Consider the following 15,397-nt stretch of genomic DNA (forward strand, 5'->3'; position numbering starts at 1 on the left):
ACATTCAGAGAGCATAGGGAATCTGTGTTTTTTACAACAATGCTCTCAAAATAAAATGTTAAATACATCTAAGTACATAAACATATCTCAGCACATTGATCTTCCTGATAGGTAACATTTTGCAAAGCTGTCACGCAGCAACACTCCTGGGACACTGACATTGATCAGTCAGATCCAGAAGTAGCCAATCACATTGTCCCTTTGTACCACACCCATTTCCCCTCAGCCCACCTCTCTTTGGCACCTGGAAACCATCCCTTATTCTCTGTCTCTGTAATTTCATCATTTCAGAAATGCCATAGACGTTTCAAGCTGGGTATAAATATTGGATGTAAACTGATATTGCCTCGTTTCACTCAGTAACAAAGAACTCTTTACAGCTGAGTAATACTCCACTCACTGCACGGCTGACCACGCTTGGTTTGAACATTCACACACTGGAGGATATCTGGGTGATTTCCAGCTCTGGGCTATTGCGAATGACATAGCTAAAGACATTTGTGTCCAGGCTTTCATGTGACCATAAATCTTCATTCCAACAGGAGAAATATCTGGGAGGCAGCTGGCCCATCCTTAGCTCTGGTTCAGTTTGTAAGAAACCTCCCAGACGGTTTTTCCTAAATGCTGTGCCATTCTGTGTTCGGCGGCGATGCAGCATGGAGGTTCTCTTCACGCCTTCCCAGCATCTGGTGTATTTACTTTAGCTTGTCGCATAGGAACTCAGTGAGATTTTCCTGTGATTTTTAATTTGCATTTCCCTAAAGGTTATTGTGGTTAAACAGCTTTTCTCGTGCTTATTTTCCTGCCTTCTGTCCTCTTTGGTGAATTGTGTCTTCATGAGTTAAGCCACTTTTCTAATTGGATTATTTGGTTTTTATATGTTTTGAATGTTTCTATATATTCTTGTGTGTTTTTTGTTGTTGTTGGTTTGTTTTTGGAACCAGGGATCGAACTCGGGACCTCATACTTATTAGGGAAGCCCTTGGCCAGTGAGCTAAATCCCCAGTCCTATACATTCTCTACATATCCCCAATCCTTGTTATGTGTATGCGCGTACACACGCATTGGACCTGGCTGTGTGTTACCACTGAGCTACATCTGAATTCCTTTTTACTTTTTATGTTTGAACAGGGGTCTTGCTGAGTTGCCCAGGCTGAGTTCAAACTTTTGATTCTCCTGCCTCAGTCTCCTGAGTAGTAGGGATTATAGGTATGCACCACCATGCCTGTCTCAGATAGGTGGTTTTGCAAGTATTTTCTCCTAGCCTATAACATGTCTTTTTATCTTCTCACTAGGGGCTTTTGTAAGGCAATTGTTTTTAGTTTTAATGATATCCAAATTACCAATTTGTGCTTTATGAGCATTATTCTTTTAAAAGTGTCTTGCTTTGTGCCCCAGGCTGCTCTAGAACTTGCCATCTTTCTGCCTCATCCTCCCAAATGCTAGGATTACAGGTGTGTATTGGCACATCCAGCTGAATTAAGTTTTAGTGTGAAGTCTCATAACTCTTGGGCAAGCCCTCCTAGACCTCAAAATTTTTCTCAGGTGTTTTCCCCAAGTTTATACTAGGCTGAGGGTATAGCTCAGTCCGAGGGCCTTACCTAGCATTGTACGAGGTGCTGGTTCTATTTCTAGCACCACTGAGAAAAGGTGTTATAGTCTCACACTTTATCTTTGAGTCTGTGGTCCCTTTGAGCTGCTTTTGTACAAGGTCAGGCACCACTGGTTCACCTATACTGTGTGGGTGCTGGCTGCTGAGAAGGCTGTCCACTGTCTTTCGAGTGGCCTTTGTGCCACTGTCCCCAAAGGTCAGGTGGATGGGTGGGCCTCTTTCTGGGGGGCTTGCTCTGTTCACGGGTCCCTAGGTTCGTTCGTCTCTGCTAGCACGGCACTTGATCACTCCAGCATGAACAAGTCTTGAAATTGGTAGACTGAGATTGATTCCTCCTGTTTTTTTTGTGTGTGTGTTGTTGAGACAGGGTCTCCCTGTGCAGTTCAGGCTGGCCTTGAGCTCACTTTGTAGCCCGGGCTGGCCTCGAACTTGCAGCAATCCTCTTGCTCAGCTTCCTGAGTGCTGATTACAGACATGCACCACAGTGCTCAGGTCATTCTGCTTTATTCTTTTTCAAAAAGTTTTTGGCTCTTTCGGTTCTTCGTCTTACTGTATAAAAGTATTCTTATCCGTGTGTCAAAAACAAATCTTGCTGGGATTATAAGAATTGCATTAACCCCATATATCTGAGGAGAACTGATATCTCTACTATGTTAAATTTTTCAATAAAAGAAAACATTGATTTTTTTTTCTACAAGGTTTGCTTTAGATTATTTTTGTCCATTCTCTATCAAATTGAGAAAGTTCTCTATTCCTGTTTTTTATAGAGTTTATCATGAATGGATGTCGACTTTTTTCAAATGCTTTTTCTGGTTAGTTGATGTAATCTTGTGTTTTTAGGTTGTTTTTTTTTTTTTTTTTTTTTTTTTTGAGGCAAGATCTCACTATGTAATTCATGCTGGTCTTAACCTCACTGTCTACTCCTATCTGGCCTCTAATGCTCGTGATCCTCCTGCCTCACCCTCTTGAGTGCTATGGCTACAGGTTTGTGCCATCATGCCCTGCTAGTCTGCTGTCCTTTGAGTCTGAAGCCAATGGTGAGCAGACTTTTATTGATTAAAAAACAGCTAGGGTTTAGGGTTTAGGAGTTACAGTTTGTTCAAACTCTGCTTTTGGATAGTGGGAGACATAAACGGAGATGCCTGTGCTCTGGTAACACTTTATTTTATAGAAATGGGCTAGATGCAGCTCAGTGATGGAGCATTTGTGTAACGTACTTGAGACCCTGGGTTCCTTCCCTAGAACTGGAAAAAAGAAAAGAAGAAGTCAGGCCAGGGATTTAGCTCAGTAGCATAAGCATCTGCCTGGAAAGTGCGAAGTCACGAGTTCGATCCCAGTAACTAGTGACTCTGTTGGAAGTTTATAGGTCCTCTTATTGGGATTTCGATGGTTTAGGAATGCTGATACTCATTTATAACATTCCTATTATGACAGTAGTGTAACTGTTATTATACACTACCAGTTTGAGCCAGGGATGATGGTAAATGCTTGTCATTCCAGCACTTGGGAGGCTGAGGTAGGAGGATCTTTGAGAGTTTAAAGGGAACCTGAGCTATATAGTGAGTTCAAGGCCAGTCTGTACTACAAAGTGGGAGTCTGTCTCAACAAAGAAAAAGAACCAGTAACGAGAAAATGAAACAAAAAACAGCAATTTAATGGCTAATTAAAATTACTGGTTTGTTTGAAGGTATTTTAATGCCATACATCTTGATTGTCTTTTTAGAATTTCTGAGATCCTGTTTTTCAAATTATACTTCCAAGAATAGGTTTAATAGAGAACAGAACAAACTGTTAACATTAGGACTAGTTACGTAATCTTTATAATTTCAGGAATGCAAAATTAATTTTCTTGTAGATATTTTTAACAAGTTGTCAGATTGAATTCTTTTTGTGGTTGCTTTTGAGATAGGGTCTCACTGTGTAGTTCAGGCTGGTTTTGAACTCGCCGTGTAGCCCAAACTGGCTGCATACAGAGAACCTTCTGTCTCAGCCTCCTGAGTACTGGGATGACAGTGATGCACCGCTGCACCTGGCCTGTCAAATTCTTTTTTTTTTTTTTTTTTTTTTTGTCGTTTTCTTTTTATTGGTACCGGGGATCGAACTCTGGACTGCCTGCTTGCAAGGCAGGTGCTTATGCCGCTGAGCTAAATCCCCAGCCCCACCTGTCAAATTCTTTAAGATAGATTATGGCATAGGAAAAAAAATTCTCTCTGAGTAGCCACAGGACACATCACAACCCTCTCCTTCCGAGACTACATTTCTTAACTGAAGATTAGATTTTTAATCCACAAGCTGAAATTTCATTCATTGGCATTAAACACACAAAACAAATCTATAGGACAGTGTTACTACTTTACTACCCTGCAAAAGAAGAGGAAAAAGATAAATAGGATTTTATTCAGGAAAACTGCAGTTTGCATGCCTGTAGCATTGAGCTTTCACATCTAAATAAAGCGTTTTCTTTTGCTTTTTGAAAAATAACTATAAATCAGGCACGGTGGGACATGACTATAATCCCAGCATTGGGGAAGCTGAGGTGAGAAGATCACCGTGACTTCAAGGCTAGTCTGGGCTATATAGTGAGTTCAAGACCAACTTGAACTGTATCGTGAGACCCTGTCTCAAAAAGAAAAGAAAGCTTTATTGCCCAATTCAGCAGTTTACTATACACTATCGAATATACTATATTGAGACTGTAATAGAAAAGATGAACTTGACAATAGGCCTGTGAGCTTTTCCCGCATTTCACGTTGCGGTTCGTGCCTTTGTGTGTAGGGGGCAGGTGCTGAGCCCTTACTGTGACACGCTCAGGAGCAACCCGCTGCAGCTGACCTGCAGGCAGGACCAGAGGGCCGTGGCCGTGTGCAATTTGCAGAAGTTCCCTCAGCCATTGCCACCAGAGTACCAGGTAACACTCGTTCTACCACAGTTTTAAGAATCAGTTTTTAAAAAGTATTTTCCATTCTGTGTGTGTGTTTATGTATTACACTAGGAATTGAACTTGGGGCCTTATATCCTCAGCTCCTTTCTTATTTTCTGTTTTATTTGTTTATTTATTTAGTGAGACTGTCTCACTAGGTAGTTCAGGGTGACCTTGAACTCATGGGGATCCTCCTGCCTCAGCCTCCCAAGTGTTGGGATTACAGGTGTCCACTCCCACACTTGGTTTTATTTTCTATTTCTAAATCACTATATTGCCCAAGGCAGGCTGGAATTTGTGATCATCCTGCCTCAGCCTCTTGGGAGTGTTGGGATTACAGGGATGGCCACTGTGTGCTACTACTTATAAGCCTTTGAGAACCAAAGGCCCTATGTGCTTTCCGAGTTAGAAAAAGGTGAGGAATTCCTCCATTTCCTTACAGCCACTGGGCTCCTCTACATGTTTATGGCCTCACTGAATGCCTCAGACGCCAGGGTGTGACCGCACATTTCCAAGTGTGGTAGTACAACTCAGTAAATCGGTATGAAATGTGAAATCTTTTTAATAAGTGAGAAGAATCTCTAGAAGCAAAATAATGATACCTTGACCCTTTACTATTCAAAGTATATTGTAAATGTAATCCTGTATTATCCCAGTTTTTACTTTTTCAAGATTGTCAAAATTGCACATCTATTAAGTCTCCTAAAAACGTTTGTTTGTTTAATTATTTATTTGAGTCAGGGTCTCACTGCGTTGCCCAGGCTGTGCTCAGTTGATCCTCCTGCCTCAGCCTCCCCAGTAGCTGGCACTGTATATGCTTACATCGTCACATCTTTTATCTTTATAGCATCTTAACTCTGGGCATTAGCTTTATGTTTTATCAACTTAAAATTCTCCCTTTCATTCATTTAAATTGTTTCATCCTTTTAAAACATTAATCAAATTTGTCATCCTAATGGATAAGGTAGACTTACTTAATTACTCTGGGTATTTCTGAAATTATAGCAACCTCAAAACACCCATAGGGTGGCATGTTCTGTCTCAGTGTTATGGAGTCTCTGATGGGAACCAGATCAAAGTCTTGGACCTGGCAGCAGTCGAGGGTGCTATCAGCTGTCCATGGACCCCACACTTTGTCTCCTTCTCTGCAGTACTTCGACGAGCTTGCCGGGGTCCCCACGGAAGACCTGCCGCACTACGGCGGCTCGGTGGAGATCGCCGACTACTGCCCTTTCAGCCAGGAATTCAGCTGGCATTCAAGCGGCGAGTATCAGCGCAGCTCAGACTGCAGAATCCTGGAGAATCAGCCAGGTCAGCGGTGTGAGAGCATGTTGCACACGTGGGCATAGGAAACACGCGCATCACCAGCACGTCCCCATGGGGCGCCAGGTGTTCAGGCCCACTGCCTGCCTTAGAGAAGCTGCTGGCGCCTGCCTGCCTGACCGGCACCTGTGCAGCGGGACCTGATGTAGACCTAGCTTGCTTAGGGCCACGACTGAAACTCTGAAAGTGCTGGGGAGGACACACAGGGCTGTGGCACTTGGAGATCCCAGGCCTCACCGCACACCGCATGGCTCCGCACCTAGGAGGCACTTTTGTTACTTCTCATTTTATTTTTCTGAACGTCTTCAAGACATGTAAGGAAGCTGTGCCTGTTTTTCACTGTGAGTGACCGGACTCTGAGGAACATAGTTGATTGGTGTCAATGCAAGGTCCTTCAGCACAGGGGTCTTTTTATTAAAACACCACAGATAACCCTTTCCCTCTTCTGGGCCCTGTATGTTTTTTTTTTTTTTTTTTTTTGTCTTTTTCCTTTTTACCGGTACCGGGGATCGAACTCACAGCTGCCTGCTTGCAAGGCAGGCGCTTATGCCGCTGAGCTAAATCCCCAGCCCCTTGGGCCGTGTATGTTTATGTCACTTAGAAATACGACAACAGCCTTCCGATCACAGATAATCCTGTATTCTGGTGGCCAGTAAGCTGTGCTGCCGGGTCTTTTGTTTGCTCTGATTCATGTTATTGAAAAGGACATAAAAGCCCTAAACAGTGGCCACTGCATATTCTGTAATGATAGCTGTAGCTCCTAGTAGTTACGCTATAAGCAGAAATACTTTCAGATTTGACACAGTAATAAAAAGCAGATCAAGTGGCTGTGGTGGCACATGCCTGTAGTCCCAGCATTCTGGGAGGATGAGGCTGGGGCCACAAGTTCGAGCCTAGCCTTGATGGTTTTATGACTTGAGTCCCTGTCTCAGAATACAAAAATAAGAACAAAGGATGGGGTGCAGTTCAGTTGAAAGTCCTGGGTTCAGTCCTCCCTACTGCAGCACCCCTCCTCCCAAAAAACAGTAATTGCTTTATCTCTCCTTTAAGATTTTTAAAACTGGTCTTCCCTTCTAGCTTATTCCATAGTATGTTACAAACTAGATCATTTAAATTTTAAATTTCCATGGATTTGTTTTGACCTTTTATTATTTTTAAAGTTTTTATTAGTCCATGTTTGTACTAAATGATTACATTCATCCTGGGGAGTTGGTGCAAGTGCATAACACATCTCTTGGTTACTTTTCTCTCGTTGCTGGGATAAAACACCTGACACCCCAAGTTAGCCTGTAGTTTATGGAGGTTTCAGTCCTTAACCAGCTGGCTCCAAGGCAGGCTGGCATGCAGAGGGCAGCAAAAGCAGCAAGAGCAAAAGCTGGGGAGAGCAGGCCTCTTCCTCCCTTACACTGCAGGCAGGGTACCTGCCCCTTGCGGGGTGCAGCACGCACCATCTCCTTGCCCTCTTCTTGCACAGGCTGAGAATGTTTACAGAGTGAGGACCCAGGGCCCCTGCTGAGTGGCTTAGTTAGATTGCTAAACTTCTCAACTATCAGTCATTACATTCTTTTTTTTATCCCCTCCCCTTCTATTTTTTTTTTTTTCTCTCTCTCTCTCTCTCTTTTTTCTTTTTTGTTTGTCCTGGGAATCAAACTCAGGACCTTAGGCTTTTGCCAGGCAGGGGTTATGCCATTGAGCTCTCTCTCCAGTCCCTATTTATTCTTAAACATGGCAAATTTAATTGAATTTCTAGTCATTTTTCTCCAATCACTTACCTATTTAATAAATATCTTAAAGGCTTTAGATTAACTACTCAGCGGGTCCACATTTGAGCAGAAGAAATTTCTAGCTCTGTCAGTGATGGAGTTTGATCCTGAACTGTTTCAGACCTTGCTACCTATGATCTCTTTAACCACACTTCTGTTTCAGGGCCAGTGCATAATAAATAAGTAAGGGGTTAGGGTCGGGCCTGAGGCTTACGCTGATCACTGTGCCTTACAGAGACTTGGAAACCTGTAGGTAAATGCACAGTTGGTCCTGTTGGGTTTTCCTTGATGGTGTGTCCAGTCATCTAGTGGTTCTTGGCTCTCACATGTGTCTCACTGGAACACTTTGGGCCCAGGTCGACCCACTTTGTTACAGTGAAGTAATTTTTCACCCTACTTCTGGTTTTAAGAACCTAGTTTGAGTTTGGAGTTCTATTTATATTAATTTTTTATTTTTAAAATCGCTGTTAAACAAACAAGCTTGTTTTGTTTTGTTTGATCTTGAGACAAGGTCTTTTTTTTTTTTGTCTTTTTCCTTTTTATCGGTACCGGGGATCGAACTCACGACTGCCTGCTTGCAAGGCAGGCGCTTATGCCGCTGAGCTAAATCCCCAGCCCCGAGACAAGGTCTTGCCATGTAGCCCAGGCTGGCCTCTTATCCTCCTGCCTCAGCCTTCTGAGTGCTGGGATTCTAGGCATGCACCACCACGCCTAGCTAAACAAGTTGGATTTTTTTTTTTCTTATGGGTACCAGGGATCGAACTGAGGACTGCCTGCTTGCAAGGCAGGCGTTTATACTGCTGAGCTAAATCCCCAGCCCACAAGTTTGATTTTTAAAGCAACTGTTAATTACGCAACACGAAGTGTTTTTATTTCTTACGCTTTTTCCTTTTGTTGAAAATCAGTTTTTCAGGGGCTGGGGTTTAGCTCAACGGCATAAGCACCTGCCTTGCAAGCAGGCGGTCGTGAGCTCAATCCCCGGTACCGATAAAAATGAATAAGACCAAAAAAAAAAAAAAAAAAAAATCAGTTTTTGAGGACACTTTTCTGGTTTGCTTCAGAAACTTTGAAAAACTATGGTGCTGAAAAGTATGGACCTCATTCCATTTGTCTGATTCAGAAGTCGGCCTTTGTCATGGAGAACTGTGAGAGGAAGCTGAGCTACCCAGACTGGGGGAGCGGATGCTACCAGGTGAACCGTATTGTTAATGCAAGGTCTTATCTTACATAGCCTTTGTGCTTTACATTACATTTATGTAGTTCAGTTTATATAAGTGTTAGTTTAAGAGGTTGCATTTCGTGAAAGTAGTCTCTTTTTTTTCTTTTCAGCCTTATTTTCTTTGAGGAAAAAAATTGCCTTTTTCCATTTTTTAAAAAATGTGTATTATTGATAGGTTTTATAATAACTTTACTTCTGGGCACATACCCTATGGAAATAACAGCAAATGTGTAATTTTGTTGTTGAACCACTTTGCAATAGAAAAAATAATTTTGTTTCAAAAAGTCTGAGAAAAAAAGAGAAGTCTGAGAATGGCCCAGCACCTGCCTGGCAAGCATGAGGTCCTGGATGCTGTCTCAGCACCAAAAAGAAAAAAACAAAATGAAACCCCAAGGGTCTGAGAAAACCATGGATTATAAGAATTAATAAACCACTGGATATGATGGGATACATTGGTAACACTAGCACTTGGGAGGCTGACCCAGAAGGATCGCTGCAAGCTCCAGGCCAGGCTGCACTTATGTATCAAGACCTTGTCTCAAAAAACGAAAATAATAATAAACCACCAGCTGATTAATAGACTTTTTTAAGATGAGGATGTGGTCTTTTTTAAATGGTTTTATTTTGAAACAGGGTCTTGCTAAGTTTCCAAGGCTGGGCTCAAACTGTTGGTCATCCTGCGTCAGCCTCCCAGAGTTGCAGGCATGCACCCCTACAGCTGGCTTGTTGTATTTTTTATTTTTTTCTTGGTGCTGTGGTGCTAGGGATAGAACTCAAGGCCTTGCATATGCTGGGCAAGTCCAGTACCACTGACCTACGCCCCCACCCTCATGTAGTACTTCTCGTGGGGTGCACCTTTCTGAGTGTTTCCTATATCAGTACTTACTGGTTCTCGTGACTCTGGACCATAGCATCATTTCAAAGTATTGTCATTGACAGTCACTTCTTGTTACATATCGAGTTGATGTTCACTTTTCATCACTCTGCATGTTTCCAGGGCTGGCATGTAGCCAGTCCTAGAGCATTTACACAGCTTGCACAAGGCCCTGGGTTCAGTGCTCAGGACCAGAGTGGTGAAAAAAAACATAACCACTACCACCAGCAGCAAAAAAATGCTTTCTAGAAAAGTTTCCTATACTATTAGACTATTTAATGCAGTACAGGGACATACTTTGAATAAGGGTTCTGTAAATGAGAGATCAGGTTACAGAAGATGGAACTGGAATAGGAAGGTGACTTTTTCAGGTTCTTTTACCGTTTTGTAACCTCTACCATGATAAAGGATTTGTACAGATTTATAATACCATCTGCAAAGATTGAGTCCACTTGGCTTTCCTGTGCCTAATAGTGTCATTTAACTGTTTCTTAATACTAGGGCCATTTATGTAGGGAAACGTACTGGATTTCTAAGCAGTTAACAAATTTGAGTAGCTGTTTTGATTTTTAAAGACCTATTTTAATGAAAAAGTTGTAAGAATAGTGTATTGGTCAGCTTTCCCATCAGCAGGACTGAAGGTCTGGCATGCACAGCTTGGAGGAGGAGAGGTTTGCTTGGCTCCTGGTTTGGGGGTTCAGGCGATGGCTGCTGCTCCACGGCAGGAACAGCGTGGTGGATGTGCAGGCTCACTCGGCTCCTCCTCGAAAGCATGATTACACTGAGCAGAGTGGTGCTCATTAGATATAGGACAGTGGGTGACACATTTGTGGAAGAGGTCACACTTTGTTGTTGGGTTTGTTTGTTAGTTTTTTGTCTTTTATAGTTCTAGCAAAGTTCACAGGGAAGTACTATGATTCAAATTAGCATGAAGTCTTTGACAAAAATAACTTTGAAGAAACAGTAATTTTTAAATGTTAGTTAGCTTTTGTGTGCTTACTTTTTAAAATGTTTCATAAGTTCCTCTCTAATTGAGACCTATACCAGTGTGGAAAAATCACTGTGATCATTTTTGATTCTAGGAGATCTGGGCTAGGGAGAAAGATGGAGAACTTTTACTATGTACAGTTCTATGCTGTATGCTTATTCGTCTATCTGTCTATCTTTCTATCTATTTCTCTGGTTTTTTAAGACAGGGTCTCACTGTGCAGTTCAGGCTGGCCTTGAACTCACCTTGTAGCCCAGGCTGGCCTCAGACTCATGGTGATCCTCCTGCCTCGGCGTCTTGAGTGTTGAGATTACAGATATGTTCCACATGCCTGGCCTATGTCATACTTTTAAACAAATGAATATACATTGATAATTCATACAACTAGTAAAGTTCAGCTTACAAACAGTGATTTGTGGGGAGAGTAACAAATGTGAGAGCTGGCAGATTTAAGTTGCTGAATACAAGAGTTCTGGGGTCTGTAAAAATGTTATTCTTCATAATCTGGCTTTAGGGGCATATGAATTCAAATCACCAGGCTCAGTAGTTGGTGGTGCATGCCTGTAATTTCAGCAACTCAGGAGGCAGAAGCAAGAGGAGCACCATGAGTTCAAGGTCAGCCTGGAATACATAGCAAGGTCTTTTAGACCTGAATAGCTTAACTCACTCTCTGTGTGTTAAAGAAATGCCCACATCACACAGATTGTGCTTTATAGCCAGTGTTTTCTCTGCAGTGAAGGAGAAATATCACAGCCTGGAATTTACTGACTTGATATCTTTTCCCCTCTGTTTGAAGATCTCTTGTTCTCCTCAAGGTCTGAAGGTCTGGGTGCAGGACACAGCGTATCCGTGCAGCCGGGCTGGGCAGGTCCTGCCTGTCAGCATTCAGATGAACGGCTGGATCCATGGCGGGAACCTGCTCTGCCCGTTCTGCTGGGACTTCTGTGAGCAGTGCCCTCCAGAGACGGACCCTCCGGCTGCCAACCTCACTCGGGCGCTGCCCCTCGGTGAGTGCTCTCAGTTGGAGAAAGGCGAGAGGCAACAGTGAGGTGGGGAAGTTGCCTCAAATGGAGCTGGGCACAAGTCAGGCTTCCTGAGTACAGTTCTGAGGGAGAACGCCCTTCTCACAAGGGATTTAAAATCCATGCTAGGTGTGGTGACACACACCTATCATCCCAGCACTAGGGAGGCCGAGGAAGGCGTTTGAGACCAGCTTGAACTACGTGGTGGGAAAGAAATGGAAGATAGGGGAACTTGGCACATCTATCAGGCTGACTTACACAGAGTATCCCAGTGAAGGTCACAAAGTAAATGATCCTTTCATTCTTGAAATTGTCAACAAAATTCTGCTCATTAAATCCAGAATCAATTAACTGCATTTCCATTGCCTCATAAACAAGTGAGGCGCAGGCGAGGAGAAAACCCCAGAGCAGGTGCTCTCACACGAGAAGCCAATCTTGCAGAGACAAAAACTGTCTAGAGACCATGGCACGGAAAAGACAGAAGGATGGTGCCTGGTGGAGGCGGGTGCTTTCCAAGGTGTAGGAACCCCTTGTCTGGGCAACTTGGAACCAGGCCTGATGGATTGCAGGGTTTTCAGTACTGAGGAACCATCTTGGACCGAGATCCAAGTGTTAGCTCGTAGGTCACATGTGTGACACCCCCTCCCCGCCCAGGCTGCAGGAAAGCGCACCGTTTCCACCGAAGCCTCTGCTGGCTCAGTGCAGAACTTTCTCTTGCAGCTTCAGCTCTGCAGTGTGTTGGCTTTAGGAACAGGGGATTGCAGGCTTTTGGTCAAGGGCACACAGCCCTTCTGCTTGGTTTGTGAGGGTAGGCAGTAAAACCGAGGCCCAAAAATGAAATCCACGGAGTCTAGTTGAAGTTGTTAAGAACCAGGAGGAGAAAGACCAGCACCACCTAGGGAAGGGAGAGGCCTTTGTCTAAGTCCATGGAGTTTGGACTGAGGTTCCTGGCCTTTGCTGAGATCATCAGAGAAGAGTTAACTCTCAACGAAAACTGGGATTTAGACTGGGCATGGTGGGTGCACGCCTGTAATCCCAGCCCTGGGGAGGCTAAGGCAGAAGGATTATTGCAAGTTCAAGACCAGCCTGGGCTACAAAATAAGCTTAAGGCCAGCCTGAACTGTACAGAGACCCTGTCTCAAAGAGACAAAAAAAACAAAACAAGCAAACAAAAAGCCTGTTGATTTGAGGACCGCAAGAGTCTAACAGGTTAGCATTTTAGAATAGCAGCAATGAAAACCTTATGCAGTGTTTTCTCACCTGAGGTATTTTTAAAATGAAACTGTGCTGTCTTTTGGCTTGTTCCAGGGGCTGGCTGAAAATAGCCCACTAGGGTGGGTTTATCTGCCTCTGAGGCTTGTGGGAGTGACAAGGGCAAAGAGTGGAGTAGCTCCGGGCTAGCTTTGCAAGAACTTTTAGGATAGCAGTCTCAGGCCTGCTGTGTTCAGACTTTCCTACGCAGGCCCTAACGCAGCTGGATTTTATGCAGCTACAATAATAATGACACATTGAGTCAGTGAAATAATATAGAATCTTAGGTCCTTTGGTGGGGTATACAATAAATGTGATGTTAAATATGTCAGTTAACTCTTAAAGTGTAGAACCAGTGAGAAGACAATTTTATTGTTATTAAACTGGCTTGGCTATAGCTAGAAGGCTGCTGGTCCACAGATAGAATTTGCATCCTTAGATTTAATTGTAAGAAACTCAGGCCAAGGTGACACATGCCTATAAATCCCAGCTAATAGTGGCTTTTGGGGTACTGGTGTCTCCTTCTGGAGGTGCTATCTAGGTTCTTCTATCCGCAGCAAGATCCTTGGTCAAGATAAGCACAAACAGTAGCAAAATTTTATTAAAGATAGGAAAAGAAACAGGCTTTGCAGAGCAAGTTCGGCCCAAGTAAAAGAAAAGAAATACACACTACAGCGGGGTTACACCATGCAAAAGAGAATAAAGCGGCCAAACTCAGTGTGGAGGTCCGTGGAGTACCCCACGCCCACTCTTGAGGCTGACATCAAGTTTCAGCCATCCTGTCAAAAGCCTCAGAAGTCACGGGCGGGGCTTTGGGAACTATTCGGCACATGTCTTCCAAGACCTTGCGGGACCTCCTTTCCCAGCCAGTTTCTGCCATGCCCTACCTTTCTGTCCCACAGCTGTTTGGCAGGAGGACCCAGGAAGTTGAGACCAGCCTAGGCACTCTAGTGGTCCTGTCTCAAATCAAAAGTAAAGTGGAGCATCCTAATACTTGTAGGCTGAGACAGAAGGATGGCCATGAGTTTTAGAGGCTGACCTGGGGGCTACGTAGTGAGTTCAAGGTCAGCCTACAGTACATAAGGAGACATAGGCTGTGGATGTATCTCAGTGCCAGAGTGGTAGAGTGCTTGGTTTAGTCCTCAGTACTGCCGAAAAAGAAGGAAGAGGAGGACGAGAGGAAGAACATGCAGAAGAACAAGAAGAGAAAAGAAAGGGAGGAGTCAGCATCTCATTGAGAAAGATGAGTCAAGACTGAGGCCGCTAGGCTAGTTGGGGGCGGGACCAGGGAGATGGAGGAGGAGGAGGAGGAAGCCAGGCCTGGGGCTGTGAGATGCTGAGGCTCCTGCCCTGGGAGATGAGAGACAAGCAGATCTGTTGAAGGAGGCTGGGCAGTGGGGACTGCGGGCTCCTGTCATCCTGCTTCTATCTTGCTTTCTCATTATGGGCCACCTTCATGAGCCCTTGTTATGACTTATTTTATTGTTAAGTTTTGAGATAGGATCTTGCCATGGGTCGAAACTGGCCTTGAACTCACTGTGGAGCTCACACTGGCCTCAGGCTCTCAGCAGTCTTCCTGTCTCAGCCTCCCAAGTACTGGGATTGCAGCTGTGTGTCACCATGCCAGACTGTGCTATGATGTGATTTATTTTTATTTTAATTCACCAGATCTATCAGGAAGCATGCTGAAAGATTGGTAACCTCCAAGTCACTAACAGTTTTGAGAAATGTGCGAGACTTTGTAAGCATCTCTGTTGAGATACTAAAATGTCCTGAATTCTTACATTTGTGAGTCTGTGTGACTTCCAAGCCACACAGATCTTGGATTGCACACCTACTAAGCCATGGACCAGGGACTATAACAGAATTTACCTGTGTTCTTTTAGGTAAATTGTTTCTCTATAATACAGTTCTTATTACCTGCCAAATTGTGGAATTATTTGATACTTTAAATATATTTGTATGAAGCCAGGCATGGTTGATAGAAGAACTGAGTTCCACAGCAGTTTTTTTTTTTTTTTTTTTTTGGTTTGTTTATTTTTTGAGACAGGGTCTAAGTGTGTAGCCCAGGCTGGCTCCCACTTTAGTCTCCTGAGTGCTGGGATTACAGGCGTGCGCCACCATGCCTGGCAGAGTTGGTAAATAATGACGTATTCACGTGTTGTTATTCCCTCAAATGCCTATTTGGGTCCCTGTAGGTCATCCACAGCTTGAGTCAAGAATGACTTACAAAGGAGCCCTGTTTAGGGAACAGCAGTGGCACCTAGGAGGCCAAGGCAGTAAGTTGAAGGCCAGCTTCAACTACATAGTGAGACTCAGTCTCAAAAATAAAAACGAAAGCAAAGAACTTCTGTGTAACTCAGTTTCCTGTCAATCACTCAATCCACATTTATTATTATTGGCTTCCTTTATCTCCACTCAAATT

At 43.6% G+C, this 15,397-nt stretch overlaps 1 protein-coding gene across 1 annotated transcript in view; it reads left to right on the plus strand.

The window, feature by feature from the left end:
* The window catches only part of Lmln (leishmanolysin like peptidase), a 56,483-nt gene that overhangs the window by 35,514 nt on the left and 5,572 nt on the right, over positions 1–15,397 (plus strand). Inside the window, exons 13-16 of the mRNA XM_003477118.5 lie at positions 4,388–4,520; positions 5,684–5,843; positions 8,680–8,810; positions 11,496–11,706. Of these exons, the coding sequence (XP_003477166.4) occupies positions 4,388–4,520; positions 5,684–5,843; positions 8,680–8,810; positions 11,496–11,706 (635 nt within the window). The remainder of the gene's footprint in view (positions 1–4,387; positions 4,521–5,683; positions 5,844–8,679; positions 8,811–11,495; positions 11,707–15,397) is intronic.

This window comes from Cavia porcellus, unplaced genomic scaffold (genome assembly GCF_034190915.1).
Source record: "Cavia porcellus strain 051 isolate PalLab524CR breed Dunkin Hartley unplaced genomic scaffold, mCavPor4.1 scaffold_14, whole genome shotgun sequence".
Lineage (NCBI taxonomy): Eukaryota > Metazoa > Chordata > Mammalia > Rodentia > Caviidae > Cavia > Cavia porcellus.